Source organism: Drosophila innubila (genome assembly GCF_004354385.1).
Source record: "Drosophila innubila isolate TH190305 chromosome 2L unlocalized genomic scaffold, UK_Dinn_1.0 4_B_2L, whole genome shotgun sequence".
Classification (NCBI taxonomy): domain Eukaryota; kingdom Metazoa; phylum Arthropoda; class Insecta; order Diptera; family Drosophilidae; genus Drosophila; species Drosophila innubila.
Genome location: NW_022995372.1, coordinates 10,854,973 through 10,878,673, shown reverse-complemented (window position 1 = coordinate 10,878,673; position 23,701 = coordinate 10,854,973). Strand labels below are relative to the sequence as shown.

The window sequence follows — 23,701 nt, the reverse complement described above, 5'->3', positions numbered from 1 at the left end:
TTTCCAACCATTTTCCTCCTACTGGTTTTTCTACCATATTTCTGTCAGTTAGAGCCAGGGACTGTCAAACGGTCAAACGGTCAGCTGGGTGAGAGCTGGTCAGGTGAAATGCGTCTAGCTTTTCGAGAAAATATATGTGCCATGCAAAATGGAAATTCAAACGAACTGGCAACATTTTGGCCCGTATGTCTAACGCCCATCCACAAAAGAGAAAATTGGAAGATAACTGGGCGCGGTTGCTGTTTTTGTTTGGCCCCGCTGAAGAGTTTAGCCGTGTTTGCACAGCTGACATTTTGGTCAAGTTAGAGTTGCATTAAAAAATGTGCACATATCAAACCATCAGCATAAAAAAATAGGTGAAAAAAGCTTCGAACAAATATACACACACACACACACACACACATACAGCCATGTGGTGGCTCATAAATTATAGTCGTTGGCCTAATGCATTTGACCTCGTATTAATCAATGTGTCTTCCGTTTATGTCTGCATTTTTTTTTGATAGCCAACTAGTGCGTTGTTCTTGTTGTTGTTGTTGCTGCTGCTGCATTTGTTGTAATTTATTTGCCCATCGCAATTATTTGCATTTTATTTTGGTCATTTAAATGTGAGTGTATTTTTTATACACTAACATTTTGCTGGATTTTGTTCGTAGCTGCAAATGCATAAACATAAATCAAATCGATTTTGTTGTTGGGACAGCGCATCGATGATTTGCATTGGGGATTTGTTTATAAATCCCCAAAATGCAACGAACGATGCACTAAATAATAGTTTAGCGAATTTCTATTGCTTTTTAATTGTTGCTCCGGCCAGACGGATGTTGTTGTTGTTATTGCGCTTACTTAACTTCTTTACTTTTTGCTGTTTGCCTAACATATTGCCGTGCGGGCATTTAATTGCATAGTATTGTTATATATATTTTATTCGAATGTTAATTTGAAGTAATTTAAGATATATGAAATTAATTGCAGTCTCTATCAAATAAGCTATAACAACTTTAATTGCTATTTTAAATGAGTCCATCGAAGTCTGATTAAGCATTATGCACCTTTATAGTATTCTTAGTTATTTAAATTAATTTTGATGTATAACTGCAGGATAAATACAAAAAAATATATATAAGGCAGACGAATATAACAGTATATTATTTTGTTTGACTGCAATAGCTGTGGCATATTTTAAGGAGCAGAATAAAAATATCTGCTTTATTTTGTAGTATATATTTTATTGCATTATCAGATGTTTTTAAAGTATGCTGTGAGTCCGACTATCTGATGTAACTTAAATTTAATCATATTACTTTGATATGCACTATGACATTTGTAAGTTTCACGAAGCATATGTTTAATAATTCTTAAGAATTTTAAATCCGGATCATCACGGCACAACAATTTAAAAGTAACCCCATTTACCATTTACTTTTTTACCGCAGATTACTATCACTTTCAAAAGTGGGTTAGACCACTAAAAAATGTACGATTACAAGAAGATTTCAATGTAACTCACATAATTTTACGACAGTTTTCATTCGTTCTAAATCAAATGCAGATAATTTTCCAAAGTGAAGCTTTTTCCACACTCAATTCAAGGGTCGAGGGAAGGAGAGGAAACGAACCTTGACACACCTATACTGAGATGCTAACTACAGCACTCATAGAATATAATTGTTCAGTGAAAACCACAAATTATAACAATTTTATGGCACTTTCTTTGTCAGTTCAGTCGTGGGCAGTAAATTTACATACTTCATGACGAGCTGCCTGCAGGGAACTTTACTTTATTTATGCCGAAATTCAAAGGACATCCCCCCATCTTCCCTCCTCCCGCACACACTCATACATTCCCTATGCGAGAGAGAGAGCGTGAGATGGAATAAAAATAAAAGAAGTAGGAGCGAAGTCTCTGAAAGTGGGCTGTGCGTGTAGATGAACACAATTGCGCGTCATAAATTTGAATTATTGTGCTTTTTGCATTTGACAACGACTTAAAAGCACTTGCAGCGATTTTGGCCAGTCAGGCAGTCAGCCACGAACATGTCCTTGAGACAGACATCAGCGTGTGCTGTGAGTGCGAGAGAGTCTGATGCCATGTGATTGAAAGAGACAGCGACAGAGGCAGAGATGATAGTTGAGCTTTGCTTTTGCTTGTGCTATAAAATGCGCCTTTTGTGCTCTGCTTGGCTGCACAACGCCCACAAGGCACACGCTTGGACAACGACAACAGTAAAAAAGACAACAACAGCAACAACAACAACAACAACAACAACAGCAACAATGACAACGGCCACACAGACATTTTTAGTGGACATTTATTTAATGCTTCAAACGCATTGAAATTTTCGCCCCAGGCGGCGCCTTTGCTGATGAAGTCGGTCAGCAGATTTGGCATTGTCTGTCCTAAGCTTTATCTCAGCATAAATAACGTATACGTACAGTGTCGCTTTAAGTGCCAAGTGCCAGCCAACTGCATTAGACTCAGTCACTTGGCCAAAACAAAACAACAAAATCCTTGAACTCTAATTAGTCATTGAAAATGCAAGCTCGGACACTAGGATTTCTGACAGGGATTAATTAATCTAACTGATTGGCGTTGACAGTTCAAATTGCTTGAAATTACTCAAGACTACTGCAACGAAACAAACAAAACTAAACATTTTAACTGAAATTTCAATTCTTGGCAGGGAGCTTTTCTTCCCCATCTTGTTAACAATAAAAAATTGACCATATAACATGACAGGCAACGAAAATGTTCCACAATGTTCCTTTGGTCAGTAATAAAAATATCAAAACACAATCCGAAAACATGGATACACCTACGCATGGTATTGTGTATTTTATTTGCCTGTTCACTTGCACAGTATTTTTATTTGGACTTTTCCATTCAATGTGACAATTCTGCACAAATGTTGCATAGCAATTGCTTTGTGTGTTCAATTTTTTGGCATAACAACAAGCGAACAAACACAGACAAACACACAAAAATGCCAACAACGAATGGTCAAACGAATTGTGCAGCTGTCAGTGGCAGGGTATGAAATTTGGGACAAGCCCGCCGCATGGCGGGAGGAACAAAGAACTCTTTTATAAAAAAAAAAATAAAAAAATAAAAAAAAAACTATAATGTAGTAACAATAAATGCGGTCTTAACATGCTTGTCAATGCAATGGCCAGCAGCCAAATGAAAATGCCACTGTGAGTGAAATTCAATTGGGAATGGATTAAATGTTGTCTAAGAATTTCATGTTACGTATACGTAATATTGCAAAAGGCAAAAATCTATGTAAAATGTTTACAAATGCCCAACGGGACATTAACAAATGTGTCAAGAATAAACTTAATTAAATTTTATTAAAACTTGACTAAATTATTTTCTATCTTACATTTAACCTATTTATCAAAAATGTTTATATTTCACAGAAAGAAATATTTTGTTTGCGCATAACAAATAATAATTACAATAATTTAAGTAATATTGATGCTATAAAATTTTGTAATATAGAGGAAATGACAAAGAATCTCTTAATTAACATCTATTTATTACAATATATTAAGTTATTTTCTCAGTTTATAGGTCAATTCGTTGAAATGAAAATCAATAACGGAATTTGCATTTCTATCATCTGAATAATCTTTAAGGGATATTAATTGTTTCTGATTATTCTTGTAACAACCTTTGACTTATAATTGTATCTTTTAAATAATAGCTTAGCCAACATTCTCGAAATATTTTTGGTTTAAGAATAACTGTCTGTCCTTATGACAGGCTAAAAGTGTGTTAACTGAATTTACTTGCGGTTGGCAGCTAATAAACCTCAAGGCGGCAATTTAATGCGTCGACAGCTTTAATTCCAGCCAACCAAACAGAGGTACTTAGACTTGTATAAGCCCCATTCCCACATGGATCTCAAACTCAGACGCGCTCAGTTGACCGCATTGGCAATTATTGTTGTTATTGTTGTTATTGTTGTTGCTGTTGTTAGTGTTGGTGTTGGGGCTGTAAGGAGCTTCGTGCCAGGGTCACATTTAATTGTGTGCCATGTTCAACAGGCCGTTGTACATGCGCATTAAATGTAATTAACTCATTATAAATGATAACGTGGCCGAAAGGAGTCGCGTCGTTGCCTGTCTTAAGCCGCTACGAAGCTCAGCCAGCAGACATGGCCGGCAGGCAGGCGGATGGGCAGTCAGAGCCAGGAGCACGACTTGTCATCACAGCTAATTTAGCCAGGCAGGCAGCAGAACGTGTTATGTTTCCGCACAGTCACACGGGGGTCACGCAAAATGTGAAATTATTACCGGAAAAGGACAATGTGACACGCGGACTATTACTCAGGGCTCCCGGCCCATGGACCTCGCCAGGATACGACCGGACCGGACCGGACCGGACCGGACTGGACCAGATCGGTCCACCCACGAGGTTTCAGGTAACTCGAGTGAGCGAGTGCCATAAAAACGCTTTTATGCGCTCAAGTGTGTGCTGATACGTACATTTGGCCATGCTTTGTTTTCGCTTTTGCCTTGTGCTACGAGTGTTATTTCACTTTGTTTTATTTTATAGTTTGTCTCTCGCCTTATTTTCACGCTCTTCTGGCTATCTGTGCTGTTGTTCTTGTTCTTGTTGGCTCTTGTTAATTATTAAACACGCTCAAGTGTTTTGTTACGCACCTTAGCTGTTCGTTTTGGTAGAAAAATACATTTGTATCACACTCGCCATGTGCCCGCTTTTCCGCTTTTCTAACTCTCTCCATTTCTCGTACACTTGCGTGTGCTCACATGCGGATTTAATTTAGATAAAGTGAAAATGTAGATTAGTATAATTGCTCGAGTTCAGCGGTTGGCAGAGAGCCACACAGTGTAAGGCAGAGAAAGAGGGAGAGAGGGAGATAAAGAGAGAATATAGTCCAAGCCATTGTCCAACAATTGCATAAATTGTGACAAAGCTTTTTAATTACTCAGCATTTTTTATTCGAAATTGCTCACGGAATATTTTAGCTGCACTGTCTGCGCATGGCTTTATATTTTATATTTAACAACATATTATTTTGCTTCTTTTTTTGATTTCATTAAACAAGCAGTTCTGAATGTGCATACATATTAGTTTGTGATGGGCAGCATAAATTTTTAATGGGCAAAGACAATAAATATCTATAAAATAGTTTATGTAATTGCTGTTTTACAATAATAAAATGGATCATCGTTGTTGTTCGTTGTCATTATTAAATTATTAACTATCGAGTCGAATTGATGGGAACATAATTAACATACGTATTTATCGCCTTTGTGCAAACCTTATTTTATACATAAACTTAAGTCGAAAACTTGTTTGCAAATTTCCCAAAAATAAGCTTTTAACATGTGGAAAAGTAACATGTTAATCGGCACATAAACTAAGAAGAAATGCGCAGAAACAGACAAATGATTGCGACAAGTGGTATATTTGATTATTGCATCAGAATTCAAATTGCAATTGCAAGACAACATCGGATTGAGATTGAACACACAAACTATTTATGTTTCCGACGAACAGACGAACTGACAACATCATTTCATCATATGACATTTTTCTAATGAGAAAAAAACATTTTTCGAGCAGACGGAGAGAAAAAATGATGGAGTCAAAGCTAAGCAATTTGTTTTCTGATTGTTTCTGATAGTCGTACATTACTTCGTGTGTGTGTGTATGTGTGTGTGTGTGTGTGTGTGTGTATGTGTTGGACACTATCTTTGCAGCTGCCACATGGCTGACCGAAACTAACTGTCAGACAGAATCAGACAAACATTTGTCGTCGACGTCTTCGTTGTCGGCTGACAAACACAGAAATGACAAAAAGTAAATAGGGAAATATGCATATGAAAAACGAATTTATTATTCAAAAAGAAAACTAACAAATTTTTGGCAAAATGATTTGGTAACTCGTCGTAGATAGTGCGTCCTGCGCCCTATTCCTCTCCGTTGTCCGACAGTAGGACCTTAAAGGAGAACGGCTCAAAGGCGTAACCAGCGCCCTCATAGAACTTGCTCATGAACTCGACCCTGTTAGAAATCGAAATAGAACCAAGTTCAGTTAACTGAAATATAGTCGAATCAAATAAATAACTCACCAATGCAAGCGCAGTGTATGCAAAAAGGCCGAGAGACCCTCAATAAGGACGAGAATGCCAACGGTAAGTGCTGCCCAGGCTCCAAAGAGAAGGAAAATGGCAACGGCACCAATATAGTTGTTGAAAATGAAACCCTTGGAGAAGATCATGTTCCATAGCACCTCGGAAAGTTCTGGAAATAAATATTATGAGTTAAAAAGTTTTTAAAACAATTTTTTTAGACCTCGTATTCAAAATGAGGACAGGATAATTAAATATATTGTAGTTGTAGTATATTTAAAAATAATAATAGATGTGTGTATTTTCTATATGTTACATACTTTGAGACTAAATAATAATAATAGAAATAAAATGTTGAACTTACGTGCATGCGCCAAGGACAAGGCCCAGAGACGTAAATAGGATGCAGTGTGAGAGATTGTGCTCAGCACATACTCAATTGTGTGTATGGCTTGTAGGATGAACAATTCGCCAGTGGTTTCGTCTTCACCACCGTGTCCACCATGACCACCAGCTGGTGGTGCAGGAGTTTGATTTGGTGCTGGTAAAGTTGGTTGCTTTGGACGCTTTGACATGATGTATAATGGCTTGCCAAGCAACATCCAGGGTATACAGAGGACAACCAATATCACGAAGATCTGTTGGAGTAACTCCTGTCCCTCAAACATGTACTCCTTGCACCCGTCCAATGGCTTCTGATGACCAAACAACATCATGTTGATGAACAAAATGAGTATAGAGGGTGCACAGCCCGGAGAGAGCTCTTGAGTGCTCGTATCATTATAGACGACCCACTTGAAGAACATCATAAAGACCATGTATCCGAAGAGCAGCAGAAGGAACAGAATTTGTGGCACAAACTCTAGGAAAATGCTGGCATATTTACGATAATGAATGAAATTAACAACCGACAAGCAGACGCCAAAACTCATATGAATGACACCAACTATAATCGATAGTTTCATTTTAAAGGTGTTCAGAAAGATGATCTTGTTGTCAGCCAGCTGCCAAACGGGATCCACGCCCAGTGGATATGTCTTAAAGCTGCTCGTTTTTGGTCGCATTGTCAAATAGTTGAGGGTTTCATCGGTAACCGTTGAAGTGTTGTATTGATTCTGCCAACCAGAGCCGAAGATGTTCATCGACTTGGAGAACACATCGTTGTAGAGTAGTCCCGTATACATAGAGAACAGTCCCATGAGTAGAATAATATAGCGACCGGAAAAGAATATTTGAAATATCTCCGCTTTAATAGAAGCCAGTTGCTTCTCCTTGATGATAAGCGACAGGGCAAAGAGCACTAGGATAAGTCCATGGCCCAAATCGCCAAACATGACGGCAAACAGAAACGGAAATATGATGCATGTATAAAGAGCCGGATTCACTTCACGATACGATGCCATGCCATATGAGTCGACCAAGTTCTGAAAGCCGCTTGTGAATTTGTTGGTTCGCGTGAATGTCGGCGGCTGTTCATTGGTTGATATGACATTCATAAAGGCCGGAATGCTGCTTTCCGAGAGCTTAGAGCCACGTGCTAGCGCCTGTTGCACCGTTGTCAGGTCTCTATTGGGCACCCAACCCTCTCCAATCAGACATTTGCCAGTGACATCCGGATTGAAATAGTTGAGTATGTGATAAATCGCTTTCATTTTCTTCACCATGACGGACCAACGTGCCAGATGCTTGGCGGCGGAGCTCAACACACGACTACGGTGGTCCGCGCTTTGATTGAGTACCATTTTCAGATCTTCCAGACGTGTGTTCACATCCTTAATCATCTCGACTCTCTCGGCATGGGAGCTGGGACAGGGGTAGACATCGGCATGATAGCCAGCACAGACTTTCTTGATGCGCTGCTTCAGCTGTTCACCCTGGAAGAAGGCGACGAAGACTGTCTTCAGCACCGGGTGACCCGACTCATCGTCTTCAGAGAGTCCGCTAATATCGTTGCGTCGCAGAAAGATGTTGCCACGCGAAATGCGCCACAACATCCGCTCGAAACTGAAGAAACGCTCCAGCTTGATGACTCCAGCCACAAAAGCGAGCTGGCCACGTTGTGCACCCGCTTGAGTGGGATCATTGGGATCGGTTATACGATTCGAGTCCAAATTGATGGCCTCATGGTCGGAGAAGAACCCCTCGGTATTCTCTAGCACACTCTTCAGCTCTTGCATGTGCCTGAAATTGGCATTCAAACTGGCTCCATTCACTGACATTTCACGCAGTTCGTTCTCCGTCTTCTCCAGCTGTGCCTCGAGGTCAATAATCTCTCGAGGATTCGGCGCCCCAGGCTCCTCCTCGGGGCTCAGTTCCGGCATATTAATATCATCCTTACGCAATTCGTTCTCCACGTAACGCAGACGGCGCTCCATATCATCACAGCGTCGCACTTCGTTCACATATTTGCGTTGAAAGGAGTTGACCTGCTCGTTGAGATCCCGGAACTGGACACAGCCGCTCTCCCCCAGCTCGGCAATGGAGGCATAGGCAGCCTCGGGTTGTATATACAACTGGCACAGGGCCATTTGCTCGCTGCGGAACATATCGCCCATCGTGGAGCCGTCTTTGTTATCTTCTGAAAAGCAAAATGAGTTGCTGATTACTATCTGATTAGTTGCTGATTACATGAAGTGTTATTTATTGGCATTGCCACGGCTGACACTACTTCAGAGTGCGGCTATTAAATTTAAGAATATTAGTCAACACTATTAAGGTCATAAATTTGTACTTTTCAGAACAATTCCAAAATAGCTTATCAAAGCCTTACAATTATTTTGCAAAAGAGCCATTTTATTATGACAATTCTAATATTTTTCTGTAGATTAAAATTTGTTTATATAAATTAAAATAAAAGTTTTTAACATTCCATTCATTAGTCATAATTTATATATATATATTTTTATTTTATTCATTTAGATTAAATGTTTTATATTCACAATTCTGAATGTTGATTGCGTTTTATTATATTTAATTTAAGAATTTGACAAACTTAATTTCAGTTTCCAAACACTATCTTTAGTTGATTTATTAGAAGTGTGTTCAAATTAAACAATACTTTTAATTACTAAATTGCTTAAATGTTGTTTTATTTGCCATAATGTTTAACCATTGATGATCCAATCTTAGCATGTCTGACGTGCTTTGTTTATGGCCATAATTGTAATGCAATGTCCCCGCCTGCTCAACCCGCCCTAAGCATTCTATTTGTGTACATACTATACACAGATTAGATACCGAGGTCGTTGATGATATGGCCTACGTTTCGCTTTTACCTGTTTGACTGTTAGCTTATCTCTCAATGCTAGGCACGTTTATTATTTTGAAATTATTAACAATTACAGAGCAATCAGTTGGTCTATACAGTACTCGTACATAAGCCAGAAGTTTTACCTTACATTGTAGACGGCAATTACAAGTGAGGGGGGCATTTAATGACGACAGGCAGGATACGAGCAGTAGAAGTGTCTTGTGGCACATGAATAATGGGGCTGCTTGATACCCATTTTGGTATTTGAGATTATAGATATTTATTACAGAGTAACTCCAGTGTTCTGCTGTGATTTTGTCTCGCTCGCATGTCTGGCAATAAATATGATTGATTCAACCAATTTAACTCTGCGGCAGATAAGCAAACACTGTCTGTGACCGATTTGATAATTGCCTTTGATAGCTATCAGTTTGTTTCAGCATTAAAGAGCCTTGCCAAGACTTAAAGTTGATAATTTATCACAACAGGAAGCCGAACAATTTAAATGATAAAAGCCCCAACTCAAGTGCTTTAATCTTTTAATATATATTAGTATTTCAGTTTTTATTGCCTTATGGATGTGCATTAAATAGTGTTTAAACTTGCAATTAAATGGTATTACAACAGATAAGATTTAAATCGAAATCCAAAAATTGTATTCGATTAAATTATACGTTAAATTAATAAATTTTTAATCTTGAGATTAAAAATTTCCGTCAAAAATATTCCACGTATGTTAAACATTAAAATAAATGAAATTCTCATAATTTTGTCATTTGAAAGTCAATTGATATTTATAAAGAAACTCGGCAGAAAGCTTATTTTATTCGAATGCAACACTATTTCAATCAATTTAGCTAGACTCTACAATTTGGTTGATTGAGTTAATGAATAGTTTAATTTATTGCTTAAGGCTTGAGGCTAAATTGATAAATCAATGGAACTTATAAACTTATCCGACATTTTGCAGTGCCGTAAATCTGGGCACATGAATATTTGCCTTAAAGCCGGCCATAAATCGTTTACAGAGCAGAAAATTACATCGAATACGACACGCAATAGCCTCTCCTTATAATTTCTGTTTGAGTTGCCTTCTCGACTGCTTCTATTCAATAAGGATTTGCCATCTAGAAATTCGATATTTTGTTGGGGTGTATGCACTCGTAAATGGAAGCCATAATTATGGCCTGGCTTACGGCAGGCCTCGATTGTGGTCTACGTTTAGTCGTAACAATTCACGTTCCGGTGTTTAGCTCATTAAGAAATCCTTTCACTGGTCGTAAAAGTATTATCGGTAACGCAATAATTTGTCTAGCAATTTATGCCCTTGTGAGGGTGTGTGTGTGCGTGTGTGTGTGTGTGTTCGTGTGTGTGAGTGTATGCTTCACATGATCCATCACGTGCTCTGACGTCACAAACACATAAACTCATATAAACAAGTTAATATATAGTTTAACATTTGGATGTGGACGATGTTAAACGGACGGGCAATTATCAAAAATCAATTAAGATACGTTATCGCAAAACATGTCGCAATTAAGATTAACGTAATTCTCTTGAATATGGCTTTGAATAATTGCGCCTCCAGGGGCGTGGCATAATGAGGCAGATTACGAGTCCCAAATCTGCCAGAAGCGTCATTAGTCTGGTTAGTTGCTCATCTTGTAATTGTCAGCTTAATTTTATAGGATAATAATTCACTCAACTATCGATAGATAAATATGTGTACTCGTACAGGTAGTTGAAGTCATATACTTGCGTTTAGTCGTAGGTTACTTTGCAGTTTGGCCTTTTGTAATTAGATCTTTGCTTGTTTTAATAAAGTCTTAGACGCCTTAGAAAAACGGCAGCACAATCTTTAATTTATGTCATGTTCATTGCTGCTTCTGCTTATCTGGTAAATTTGAGAAATTTTGATAACCTCTATTTAACCCGCATCTTTGCTCTGATAAAGTGAAGCAATAACAAACTCAAAGAATAGATAACACTACATTTTTTGGGTTTTATTGTCTCACAGTTTTCTGACTCATTGTTGGAAATTTGCAAGCACTTTTCACAGTTTCTTATACAATTTCAAGGACATACATTTGTATTTAGTGTGTCGCGGGTGGAGAGCACTTACATTAATTAACCGTAATCGAAATCGAATTTAATTCTCCAACTGCCTTTTTCCCGTTGTTCGATTCTTCGCGACCTATCAGCCCAACGGAGCTCTGTGCACTGTTCGATCACTTTAGCGCCTATAGAACTGGTAGCTTTCGCCAATTAAACTACGGTTAATCTACACTTGGCTCTCTCACACATATGCACACACACACACAGACACCGACTGTGTGTAAGTAATCTGTGCGCCTGTTTTTATCTCGACACACAACAAGGCAAACATTTTGCGATTTCTGTGTGTGATTGCGTTGCCAAACAAGCGGACAACGCCTTTGATAGACATGTTGTGGTTCGTGAAGCTTATCAAAAGTTCCACGGTGTGCGCTAGGCCAGGTCTAAATGGGATACGCCAATCGGCAACAGCTGAAACAAAATATAACAACAACACTTCAGCTAACTTCACTAACAGTCATATCAATTGGATCAATGATTGAGCATAAGCACGAGTTGCTCAATTGCAGTCCATATCGTTCTTGACAGCATTTTGTTCTTGAAGTACGAATGTACGTTTATAAATAAATATATACTTAGTAGCATGTGATGGCCATGAAGAGAAATTGTGACATCTTTAAATTGCATTTGACTGAAAACAGATAGCGAAAATTAAACTATCGATCAATTTAGAACGGTATTGAAGTACTTAAGAGTGGCATTTCTGTGATCATAACATTATATAAAAAAATTCAGTAATATAGAGCTACATAAAGTTTTATATATTATTTTTTTTAATGAATTAATTTCAAATCATCGCATCATTCAAGACTTGCTAATGAGTTCCATAAAAACACGATAATCATGGTAATAATGTCACTTTTAATCCTCTAAGTGGTATTGTATAAATTAGGTTAAAGTTTTCTTGAAAAACTTTAGGCACCGATTTCAAAGGGCCATATAGCTGATCAAATTTGGTGGACCTTTCCATTTTCTGAGATGTATGTATTATCATATTTGTATGTTAGTAATATATTAATTTTAGGTTATACGAGAACTTCTTCTTATTTTTACACAATTCGATGAATCGAAATATGTATATATTAGGATTGTTTGATTTATTTCTGATAAACCTATTACACATAGCTGCAGAGTTTCGCCTAGTCAAACATATTTTGTAAAATCAACCGTTTATGCACCCATAATTTTCCAAACGTGGAACTTCCCATATGATTCATATTTATCAAATCATTTACATATAATGCCGCTTTGATATTAAGGGATTTTGAAAGTATTATATTATTTCAGCAATTAGCCATTGGTATAAAGTCTATGATCTATTGTTCAATATATCACATGCTGATACCAAAGTTTACCTGCTGATTGCACTTTTAGTAGATTGTGTAATGCGCGAGGATTACAATTAGAATTAAGTTGTGGGCGCTTCAGTTCGACGATGGCACTATGTCTGATCAATTGTGTTGTGGCAAGTCTCAAGTGGAATGTTTATCAGTGATTCTCGGGAGGCATTCTGGAGTACGCTGTAGCCTTATCACGCATCACGTGCACTTGTCACCACGCCTCCACTTATGGCATACATATACGAGTATGTATGTACATAATGCTCAGCTGATTCATTTTAAGCACTATGCCAATTTACGCGTTTAGTCATATCATAAATTTTAAAGGCGGTGCAATTAAAGGCAAACCACAACCCAATTGCCATTTAGTTTGTTGCCATCATATGATTGGTTTATTGTATCTACATTAGGGTGCATCGTTATTTTTTACAAAAAATCTGAATCCAAATTTGTAATCTATGGTCAATTCTAACGGAGAAGAAGAAACCATATTTCTAACATCAATTCCTAGTCCCCGCTTTTTGTGTTGAACAAATTTTAGAAGTCCTGGTCCTAACAAGATTTTTGATACCAATGTCGTCAGGATCGTCCTAAAAACACTAAAGAAATGATAATAATAACAAGATAACAATTTCGAAAAAATACATTTTTCAACTCAAAATTCTGGGACTAGTAACCGATTTTTAAACTATGGCTTTTTGGACAAAACATCTTAGAATTGATCGTAGATTACGAATATGGACTACCATTTTTTAATTTTTTTTTGGCCATACAAATCGATGAACCCTAATATACATACCTGTTATGGCCTCAACCTTCTCTTTGACGTCAGCTATTCGAAATCCGTTTGCCTGTGTATTAGGAGAAAGCTGCTTCATGTGCATTTAGAAAAATTTTCTACGAATGCGATGCCACAATCTGTGTCTACCGCACACTCATGTGGCACGGTTGTCGACTATTAGAGTATTATCTGCTCTTAGCTGACGCAGTTGTGTGGAGGAGTTTCAATTGCAGAACACCATTTTGGCAGCAGCACCCACCACTTGACTGATAAGGCAAAAGCACTGATAATATTATGAGCTTTTCGCTTGGGTTTGTCATTAAAATTTTCCAGTTAATGAGCTTAAGCATAGTATATAATGCTAATTTAATGAGTTGAGTGGTATTTTTTACACGTGTGTCAGTTTCTCTGACTCTGTTTGTTTGTCTGTGTGTGCCTGTGTGTGTGTGAGTGGCCAAAAATAAATGGCATGCAACTTTTGGCACATAAAACTGCAAGAGTTGCTTCTGCCTCAATGCTGCTAATTCCACATAATGAAGCTGATAATGGCCAACAAAATGCAGTGTTATAGAGTGAGACAACTGGGCTAAAATTGGCTGCAAGATGAACAAGGATACAACAATTTAGCCACGTTCAACATTTTGTTGGTGCAACATTAAAAGCTGCCGCATCCGCATCCGCATGTGGCATTGGTGAACTGGCAAACAGAAGGCCATCTAATGTGCGTCACCATTCCGTCTGTTTTTGTCGTCACAACAACAATGGCAGCAACAGCAACAGAAACATCTACAGTTGCATTGAATGCCAGACACATTGGCAACACGAACGTGGCCAATAACTAAGTTGTTGCGTGGTTCTGTGTGGATTAGTCTAATGCCAATATGTAGCAACAAAATGGTCGGCAAGCGTAAGTGCTTTTTAGTGGTGTGCAGCCAATTGGATTTTGATGTGTTTAGCGTGGAAAAGTGCTGCATTTTCTGTGTGCACCACTTTTCTTTACACGAGGACTGTCTATATGACTGGAACACACAACAAAAACGCTTCGCTATCCCGTTACTCGGGCAACAATCTGCAATCAGATGGCGTATGGTGCAAATTATCTTGTCATATAAAACCTTGCTTCCACGCAAGTATGAATTTGACCTGAGTTAATATTAATACCTGATCTCGATACATATGGAGATGAATGTATGAAAAGCAAATGTTTATATATTTTCGATCTACCGAATTAGGACTCAAAAGAACGTGTATTGAACGATGTTGTCAATCAATCAATAAAAATTTACAATTAAATATTTTAATAATTTTATAACAATTACAATATTAATCTAAAAAATGTTTATCTTGTGTAAATGTTAAATACAAATATTTGGCTAGATTCGAGTCGAAAATTCGATGGTGGTTAACTTTGATTTAATTTTAAAGTTAATTACAATTATTTAATAATGAATATATGTTGCTCAAATAATTTTTAATAGAAGTAAAAAATTATTTAATAGCTTAATAAAAATTCAATTAGAATTAAAGAATAAACTGCATTTACATATTTCGATCAAATTAAATGTTTATTTGTCATTTAATAAAAGTCCATAATTGCTCATAAGCTCTAACTACTCCTGATATAAAAGCTAAGTGGTGCTGTAAAAACGTCTCCCTCCCTCTGAAAGGATATGAAGTAATATTACTTGTTCCTCACCTGCTCCTCACCTTGTACACTTTTAACTTCACATAGCTAATGCACTTTATAGCTCATAAAATAAAAACGAATGTTTTCTAAATAACAATGGGCAAATGAAATTAAAGAAAAATTGGCGTGTCCCGAACAACAGACAAAAAATGTTCAACTACAAAAAAAGTAAAGCGGAAAGTAAAAAAAACATAACAAATAATAATAGTTTGCTTCAGCTTGACGAAGATTAAATACCCTTACAGATTCGATAGTAATTTGATTAATAACAATTGAATGTTGAATAATAACTAAAATATTTTCGGTACAAGAAAACACTTTTCTGCCAATCTTTGGTTAACCTTTTTCGACCGGCAGATCGTTACTTATATAAGGAATATGTATACTTAGTAAGTATACCATCTGTAAAGGGTATAAAAGCATGTCTTGCGCTTAAGGGCTTCTTAAAAATTTCAGCCCAAAAGTGTGCTACGTAAAATTTAACATTTAGAGAGCCAACATCACCTACAACAACAATAATAACAACAACAACGGCGCACAGTGGGACAATCTCTCATTTTGCTGTATTAAAATCATATCTTTTGAACCAATAAAGATATTTCAAAAATTTAAAAAGCATTTGATAGAAAACTTCTTAAGCTTTAAAATGATTTGGTTTGTGCGGCTTGATAGGCCTTCTGGTTAATTCTGAACCTTCGGTCAAAGTTGAAAAATATTTTCAGTGCATATTTTACACGTAAAATTTAAACAATAAATCTTTTTTTTTGTCCGAAATACTAATTTTAATTTTTTTTAACCTTTGAACAGCATTGTTTAATATATAAAAAAAAGTTTTATTACGCTTGTTACAAAAAAAAAAAAATTAAAAAAATTTGAAAGTCTGGTATGATGCCTGTCATACCGAAAACGTATGTAATTGTACTGCGCTCTTCCTCTTCTATCACCATTTTTTTGCGAGGTTGCATCAATTTTTGGCCTATAACTCTCTTACACGCAGCTGGACGCAAGAAAGACCGGGGTTGATTGGATAGAGAATTGATTACCGAAGACTCCTGTTATAGTGGGGTGGAGTCCTTAGGAGTCCATTAGAAGTTCTATTCCATCAAAGTCAAAAAATAGCCTAATTTTAGTGCTTTTTTTAAACATCGCTGGGATAAAAAGCCAACACGTGAAGAAACAAAATTTTACGGCATTCATTTAGAAATAAATGTACATTTCATATAAAACCAAAAACATAAAGATCGGCCGTATAACTTAACAACAAAACCGTTTTAGAGTTAGCATTTTTAGTAAAATTTGCACATTTGTGCGCGCACTGAAAAAATTTTCAACTTTGAGAGGCTGTCACGCCCACAATTTTTACCTGATTTCAAAAATCTTTTGGATTTGTAATCTCTGGAGATTTCTCTATCGAATGCATTTTTTTTTTTTGAAATCGCGTTCATCGAAAAAATGATTTAAATCCCACCCCCCACCCTTTCTGTCCCACTGTGCGGCGTCGACGTCATTTCGTATTTATTGTATTACCTTTTGTCAGCATATCTAACATTTTTGGATATTGTAGTTGCCGTTGCTGCTGCTTTTTGTTGTTGTTGTTCTCACTGCTGCTGTTGTTATTATTTTCTTTCCTTTTTGCTGTGATGTTTAATGCTTACTTATTATTTTTTGTTGCCGGTTTTACTGTTATTGCTGAGCTGCCGTGGTATGCGCTCATTGTTTTTCGTTACCATTCAAGATGAAAAATCCAATTTTCTGCTTAGAGCGTTCTTGTTGTAATCCGACCTAAACCCCTAAAGATCGCAGACCCATCGTGTTCAACCCTCGAAAAGGGTTCATAAAATGCATTATATTGTTGGTATTTTGTTTGTTGCCGTTATTTTTTGCTACTTTCGCTTCGCACTATTTACATAATTTGTGCGACGCGCTGGGAAAGTGTGCCAAGTGTTTGGAAAAGCGCGTTTACATCCAGCGCCACATGAGAAATGAAATGTGGCATTTGCTGCTGCTACAATTTGTTCATTTAAATTACACTTTAATTGTTTGTGTAATTTAATTTAACTAAAAATGTACATATTAAAAATAGTTTAGAGTTCTGAAATTATAAATGACAGAATTCGTGTTTAAATGAAGGGAAAACAACAGTTAGTTTTTAATTTTAAACGCTTTCAGAAACTTTTTTCAAAATTTGAACACTTAATATATTTGAAATTTAAATTAAATTTGAATTTATTTAACATCGCTTGAATAAATGTGGATTGGTATACGCGTATATCAGCAGCGATCCCTAGACAACAACAACAACGAGCAGATACAACATAAAACACGAACAGAAGGCAACGAGCAAGTTAGAAGACAACGTAGGCAAATTCACTCACAGGCAGTTGCAGTTCGGACTTTGACGAAAACGGTTGAACCAAAGCTCAGCTGACAAAAGACATTCAGTTTCCTTATTCATTTTAAATATTATTATTTTATTACTTTTATATCAAATAAAGCCCCACATAAATATGTTATGAAATAACAAATAAATTGTCTAATTTAACTACTAAATTAAAGTCAATGTTTGAAATTAAGATTTGTGCACACTTCTACTTATATTTACTTTAATTTTATATAATTGATTAACTATCAGTCTATCTTCAATGATGCACACAAAATAATTTAAGAAATATTTTCGTCAAACATTTGTTATCCATACAAGGGAGAAATGCATTGTTAGGGTCCCAAATATTTTCGGTGTGGTTTGAGCTTATCCATTATTTAATCTAATTTATTTCAAGCGCTTGTAGCATTAACAATGATATTTATGCGGCAACGGAATGATATATTTGCAAATGAGGACATAAATATATTTCATTTTGCCGCTGAAAATGATTTGTACGAATATGACAAATGTTGAATTCAGGGCGAAACCATAGCAACAAATGCTGGTAAATGCGGTACATACGCTTTTACCCAATTATTAGCATAGCTTTCAAGAATTACTCATACGCCACATTGTTCATCCGTTCAGCTGCAGTGCATATCAGTTTCGCTCGAAAATACGAATAAAGCGCAGGGTGCTGCGTCATGTCAACCATAAACGTCAACTGTTGCGGTTTCCCCTCTTTTGGTTTGCCATTCCTTTAACTATCCGGACTGAACTTGTTTTGAACCATTGTTGTTGCTGCTTGTGTGCATTTGCTGCCACACTGCGTATGCGCAACTATATTATATGATTATTTTTTATATCCATTTTTATTTTTATTGTTATTACTCGAGTGTTATGAGGCAGCCTGTTGCGCGTTTTGCATGCGTTGCCTTCTCACTTAAATTGAATTGTAAGAAAATATATTTTACAATTGGGCTCCCTGGATTCGTTCACGTCTACCATTTTACTCTTGATTGCGTCGTTCTCTGTTGCTATAAAATATTATATATTTAAGCATATGCATTAATGTGTTTCGTATATTAGTTAAGATATGAAAAGGCAATTAAGAAATATTTTTAATTATTTCTATTTATAGTAAACTAAAACTGTACTATACTAAAACAAATGTAGCCTTGAAAATTTGTTTGATCTAACTATAATTTAAACTTGATCTTTATGGGACTTAAGAATTATTAAAATGAATCAACATAGGTTCAGCAATAAAGTGAAGACCTACTTACAACTTATAGTTTCTTCTCAATGTGATTTAATATATATACAATATATATTTGCAAAAACAGTTTTAAATGCTTGCTCTGCTTTTTTATTTTATTAAATTTCCTTTAATAACTTCTTTTCACATAGTGTCACATGCTGTTATATTTTTGTTTTTCTCTAACTTTGACGATTTATTTCGTAACATCTTTGAGTAAAAGTACTCGTACTTAGATTGCAATTGCCATTTTAAAAAATCAAATTTCCCTAGCGGAAATCTTCAAAAGCAAGCGATACTGATTTACGCCGCTACTGACACAGCCCCCGCAGTCAATTTCGCGCTTTGCCACGCGTCAGGCAACCATCGAGGCAACCATCGAGTCTATCCGTACCCTATCCCATCCTTCCATCCTTTCCTTCCTATCTATTACTACGTTTGCCGCATTCTCTGTCAACTGCGACACGTTGGGAGCGCGCACGCTGGGAATCCATTGGACCCATCCAAGCAATCATAGAGAGAGAGAGAGAGAGTGAGGGGAAAGGGTGAGGTGTAAGGTGGTTAAAAGGCAAAAACTTTGCCGCCCTGCAGAAAGTTTTAGCCGCAAGGTCGCTAAAACATAGTATAGCCAAACGGTTAGACGGAGCGGGGAACGCTTGAAATTGGTTTTATTTGAATTAAATTTTGTTTTATTTCATTTTGTGATGGTGGCGCCGTTGCCATTGCGTTTGGCCTTTTTGCTTCAATTGAATTTGACTGCTGTCAATCACGCGCTGCATACGCTTCACTTGTCTCTAAAATTCAAATTTTATGCTAATTTTAAGCAGAACGATCAGCATGACATAGGCTACAAGGAAGAGAGATGGCGTCAAAGCCGGCTTCAGATGCAAAAAAGGGTTAAATGTGTTAAATATTGATTGGTTTAGCTTTGGCTTGCCTCTGATATGTTGCCAGGAGAACAAGTAAAAACGAGAGAAAAAAATCGACGCTCAAACGACGTTTTAAGCGCGCTCTTAAAAAGAGATTTGTCAACAGTTGCAATGCGGCAGATGAGGATAAAGCGGATAAAGAGGAGCAAACCTGCGGGCGCGACTTGCCTCGCGCTGGAAAAGTAAACCATGTCAGGCGAGGCGGCGTTAATTTGCTTTTGATTATGGCATGACAATGGAAATGGGCGACTAAACGCCAAAAAACTCGTGATTTTAAATCAACAACAGTGGCTCCACCCATTAAAACCAAAAAAAAATACCCCTTTTTTTTTAACAATGACAATTGGATAGCTGTAGTTTTGGTCGGGAATTTCTAGAGAAAAGTCTTTAAACATTCAAGCATTTGTTTAGCTGATTAATATTATATACTAAAACTGATTGGATAGAAAAATCAGCCTTTTCAGCCTTTTCAAATAAGTAAGTCGGTAAAAATTCCAATTTTTATGATATTAATCTTACTGTTCTAAATATTAACTTATTTTTATAAGATTATGTGTTTTGTTACTTTAAGTAAGTAATGTTTTTCTACTCTTAAAAGTTTACTCCGTACATATTATGAACTTCATGAAGGTTTTTATCTTTCATCATTATTTTATATTGTGGTTTAGGTAATTTATAGTGCCGAATGAGCTGATGTTGATAAATTGTTGACTGCCAGGGGTTAATCCGGCAACCGAAGGCAGTTTTTTTCTTCTTTATTTATTTTCCTTTTATTTTGGATTCTTCTTTTGTCAAGGTATGGCACCGTATACTTTGTAGGTGTAGCGTGTGCAGATAATCTACAATAATAAATTTATTGGCAAGCATTTTTGATTTATTATACACATCAATAAATATATTTTCATAAGTATTATATATCTATAAAGCTCTTTCACATGACACTAATGATGCGGCTCCACAGTTGACGATTACCTTTTTGTGCCCTGCATACAGAAAGATGATAAAAAGTAGATTCTTCAGTTCTGCGTTATAACATTTATAATTAATTTGGTTTTTTCTAACAAAAAAATATTGAAATAATGTTATTAAACTTAAATTTTTATAAAAAAATCATAATTTAACTCTTATTTTCATTTTGTATTGCAAGTAACTTTTGTTTTATTACATTTTAAAAGTTAATTTCAATTCAAAAGATATTCAGATTCAATTTTTATTTTTCATGTTACGTTCTTAATAATTATCAAAAAAATTTAAAAATTATTTATGATTTTTATTATTATTTTAAAAATTGAAAAATAATTTTTAGATTTTACTTGAATTGAAGCTAAAGTGTTATATCGTGATTAAATTCAATTATTACATTGTTTCGTCTATTTATTGGGTATCTTGCCAAGAGAGCAGTCCTTATTGTTGTCGTTTTTTTTTTTGTGGCAGCGCATGTCCGACCAAACTAAGATGGCAATATTTAGACCCCGAATAAAATGCTTAAGTTTACAGTGTGCTTCGGACGAAGGAGAGGATATATTCTTGAGACTTGCAGCCTTGAGATTCAGATAGGCCATTGACGTGGCTCGAATCACTAGTTACCCTTTTCCGGTATTTCCACACAACATTCCACTCCACGCCCCTTATTGTTAATATTATTAACATGGATTTTTACAAGCCATAAACCCATATTTGGCCAGGCCAAGCCTTTTGTGTTGCCAAATAAAATGCCAAGGCGCCCAGCTGTGTTCAGCTCCCCCTCAATGAAAGGCTCCCCCTACGCTCTATACTTCGTGCTGCCATTTTATTAGCGTGTAAAGTTTGCCTTTCACTTCATGCCGTCACCGGGTCGCCTTAAGTGGCCCGGGTCGCTATGCACGTTTTCAATATATATCTCATATTGTTTGACCGTGCGCTGAGCGTGTTTATTTGCTCAGTGGTATTTATACACGAGTCGAGGACTCGAGTCCGCAAAATGAAACTGGCTCTGGAACTGAAACCGAAACTGCCCCTGGTCATGAAACTGGCTCTGCTCTTCTACTACGGCTTATGCATAAGATATTGAAATGGCACACTACTTATCAGCACCGGAGACGACTCCCACCGAGTGTTATTAATAACGTGGCCCATTTTTATTATAGATATTCGGCATGTACTAAGGTGCAGCTTTTCGTTTCCTCACGCAAACCACATTTTCTGAAAACTTTTGCCCCAGTTTCAGCACTGTCAATCCTTATTGTTCACTTCTTCGATATGAAAATGCTGACAGTGGCAGTCGTAAAATGTGACAGGGTTTGGCGCTCTTTGGGCTGATTAAAAATACAAATTTAATTTCATTTACTTATGCATATTTTGACCTGATTTAAATACAAGAAACTATGATACGAATAGTTTGGTATACTTATATTTTGAAAAGGTCTGAGTCCTTTTAAAAACATAATCGATTTAATGGACCTTAAACTTTACATGTTAATTTCAGCTTGCAGTTTACATACATTACCTTTCTTATGTGTTATCTTATTAAATAGAGAATATTTCAATGAAATACAAATGATTTTACGTTTCAACGTTTTCAATTAGTTTTAAATTTTTATATGAATTTTATTTCCACTTATTTCAGTATTATATTTTAACATTTTTAAAAAATGTAATTTTTCAAACAGCAACTATACAATTCACAACAACTCAACAACGTCAACATCATTATAATTAAATCCATGTAGGGTAATAGATTAATGAATTCTAATTATATAGTTTTAAAATTTAATGTATTTTAGAAATAATCTAATTTGTCTAGTTTTATTGCTGATATACGATTTAATTTAATCTTAGAAGATCTAACATTCTATGTTATTTAATTTAATGCTAATTAAATAATTAAATTAAATTAAATAAATATAAGAAACTATTAATTTTGTAAAGCTTAAATTATCGGTATAAACTTTGACTTTGACTGAAAGTATTTTTATACACACTATACAAATATTGGAGCAACATATATTGAAAATCACGATTTGGATTTTGCCCGTAGCTTATTTCACTTGGACGGCAATGCTATCAACTTGTGGCTGAAAAACTGAAATCAAGAAACATTGCTCATCGCTCTCTGACTCAATTCCCGAAGCAACAACAATAACAACAACCAACAAAAAAAAAAAACAAACAAACAGTCTCACAGAAAAAAAGAAGAAGTCGCATATATTTTCTATCGCTGACCGCAAACGTGCGACAACTTCGAGTGCATCAGACTGTGTGTGTGTGTGTGTGTGTGTGTGTGTGTGCGTGTGTGTGTGTGTAGGTCTCTAATAAAATGAGTTGTCGAAAGCGGTGCACAACAAGCAAGCTGCAAACATATTGACTGACAGGCTCTGGGGCTGTCACAGCCAACGACCAACGACCAACAGGCAACGAATGAGTGAGTGGCGGGCGGACGTTGTATGCGACTATATACGTACATGTGTGGCTGTGTGGCTGTGTGTTTTGAGGGTGAGTAAATGACTTTGCAAATGGACATGCCAAAAAAATGGAAAGCAGTCACATGTGGCCTCTGCATAGGAACTCTTTGCACTGCAAGTCCAATCATAGCCGTTTCTCCAACTGAAACTGGGAACTGGGCTTTTACAGTTTTCTCTCGTTTTATTTTTGGTTAACAAATGTGCCGGCAACAGTTACACGATGCGCCTGGAGCTCTGTTAGAGCTGTGCTTGTGTGTGTGTGTGACTATCTAAATTTGTGTGTATGTGTGTGTGTGTGTGTGTGTGTGTATGCGTTTCATTTTCAAACCCACAACAAAGCGGAAACGTATTGACAACGAAGGAAATGGACTTAAGCCATGATTTATAGTTTACGGATTTTCCATTTAAGTTTATTGGTTTTCTGTAAATGC

General features: G+C 36.4%; 1 protein-coding gene across 1 annotated transcript; it reads right to left on the bottom strand.

The window, feature by feature from the left end:
- Window positions 1–5,846: 5,846 nt before the first annotated feature.
- LOC117780191 (V-type proton ATPase 116 kDa subunit a) lies at window positions 5,847–11,608 on the bottom strand. The gene is made up of 4 exons (XM_034616619.1): window positions 11,478–11,608; window positions 6,470–8,683; window positions 6,106–6,277; window positions 5,847–6,037 (listed from the first exon to the last, which is right to left on the bottom strand). Exons 2-4 carry the CDS (start codon window positions 8,658–8,660, stop codon window positions 5,944–5,946), a joined length of 2,457 nt encoding a protein of 818 aa, XP_034472510.1. The 5' UTR covers window positions 8,661–8,683; window positions 11,478–11,608; the 3' UTR covers window positions 5,847–5,943.
- Between the last annotated feature and the right edge of the window lie 12,093 nt (window positions 11,609–23,701).

Coding starts and splice junctions, on each gene's coding strand:
- LOC117780191 (XM_034616619.1), bottom strand. CDS start 8,660: ATGGGCGATATGTTCCGCAGCGAGCAAATGGCCCTGTGCCAGTTGTAT. Junction 6,278..6,469: donor CTTGTCCTTGGCGCATGCAC/GTAAGTTCAACA, acceptor ATTTATTTCCAG/AACTTTCCGAGGTGCTATGG. Junction 6,038..6,105: donor CATACACTGCGCTTGCATTG/GTGAGTTATTTA, acceptor GATTTCTAACAG/GGTCGAGTTCATGAGCAAGT.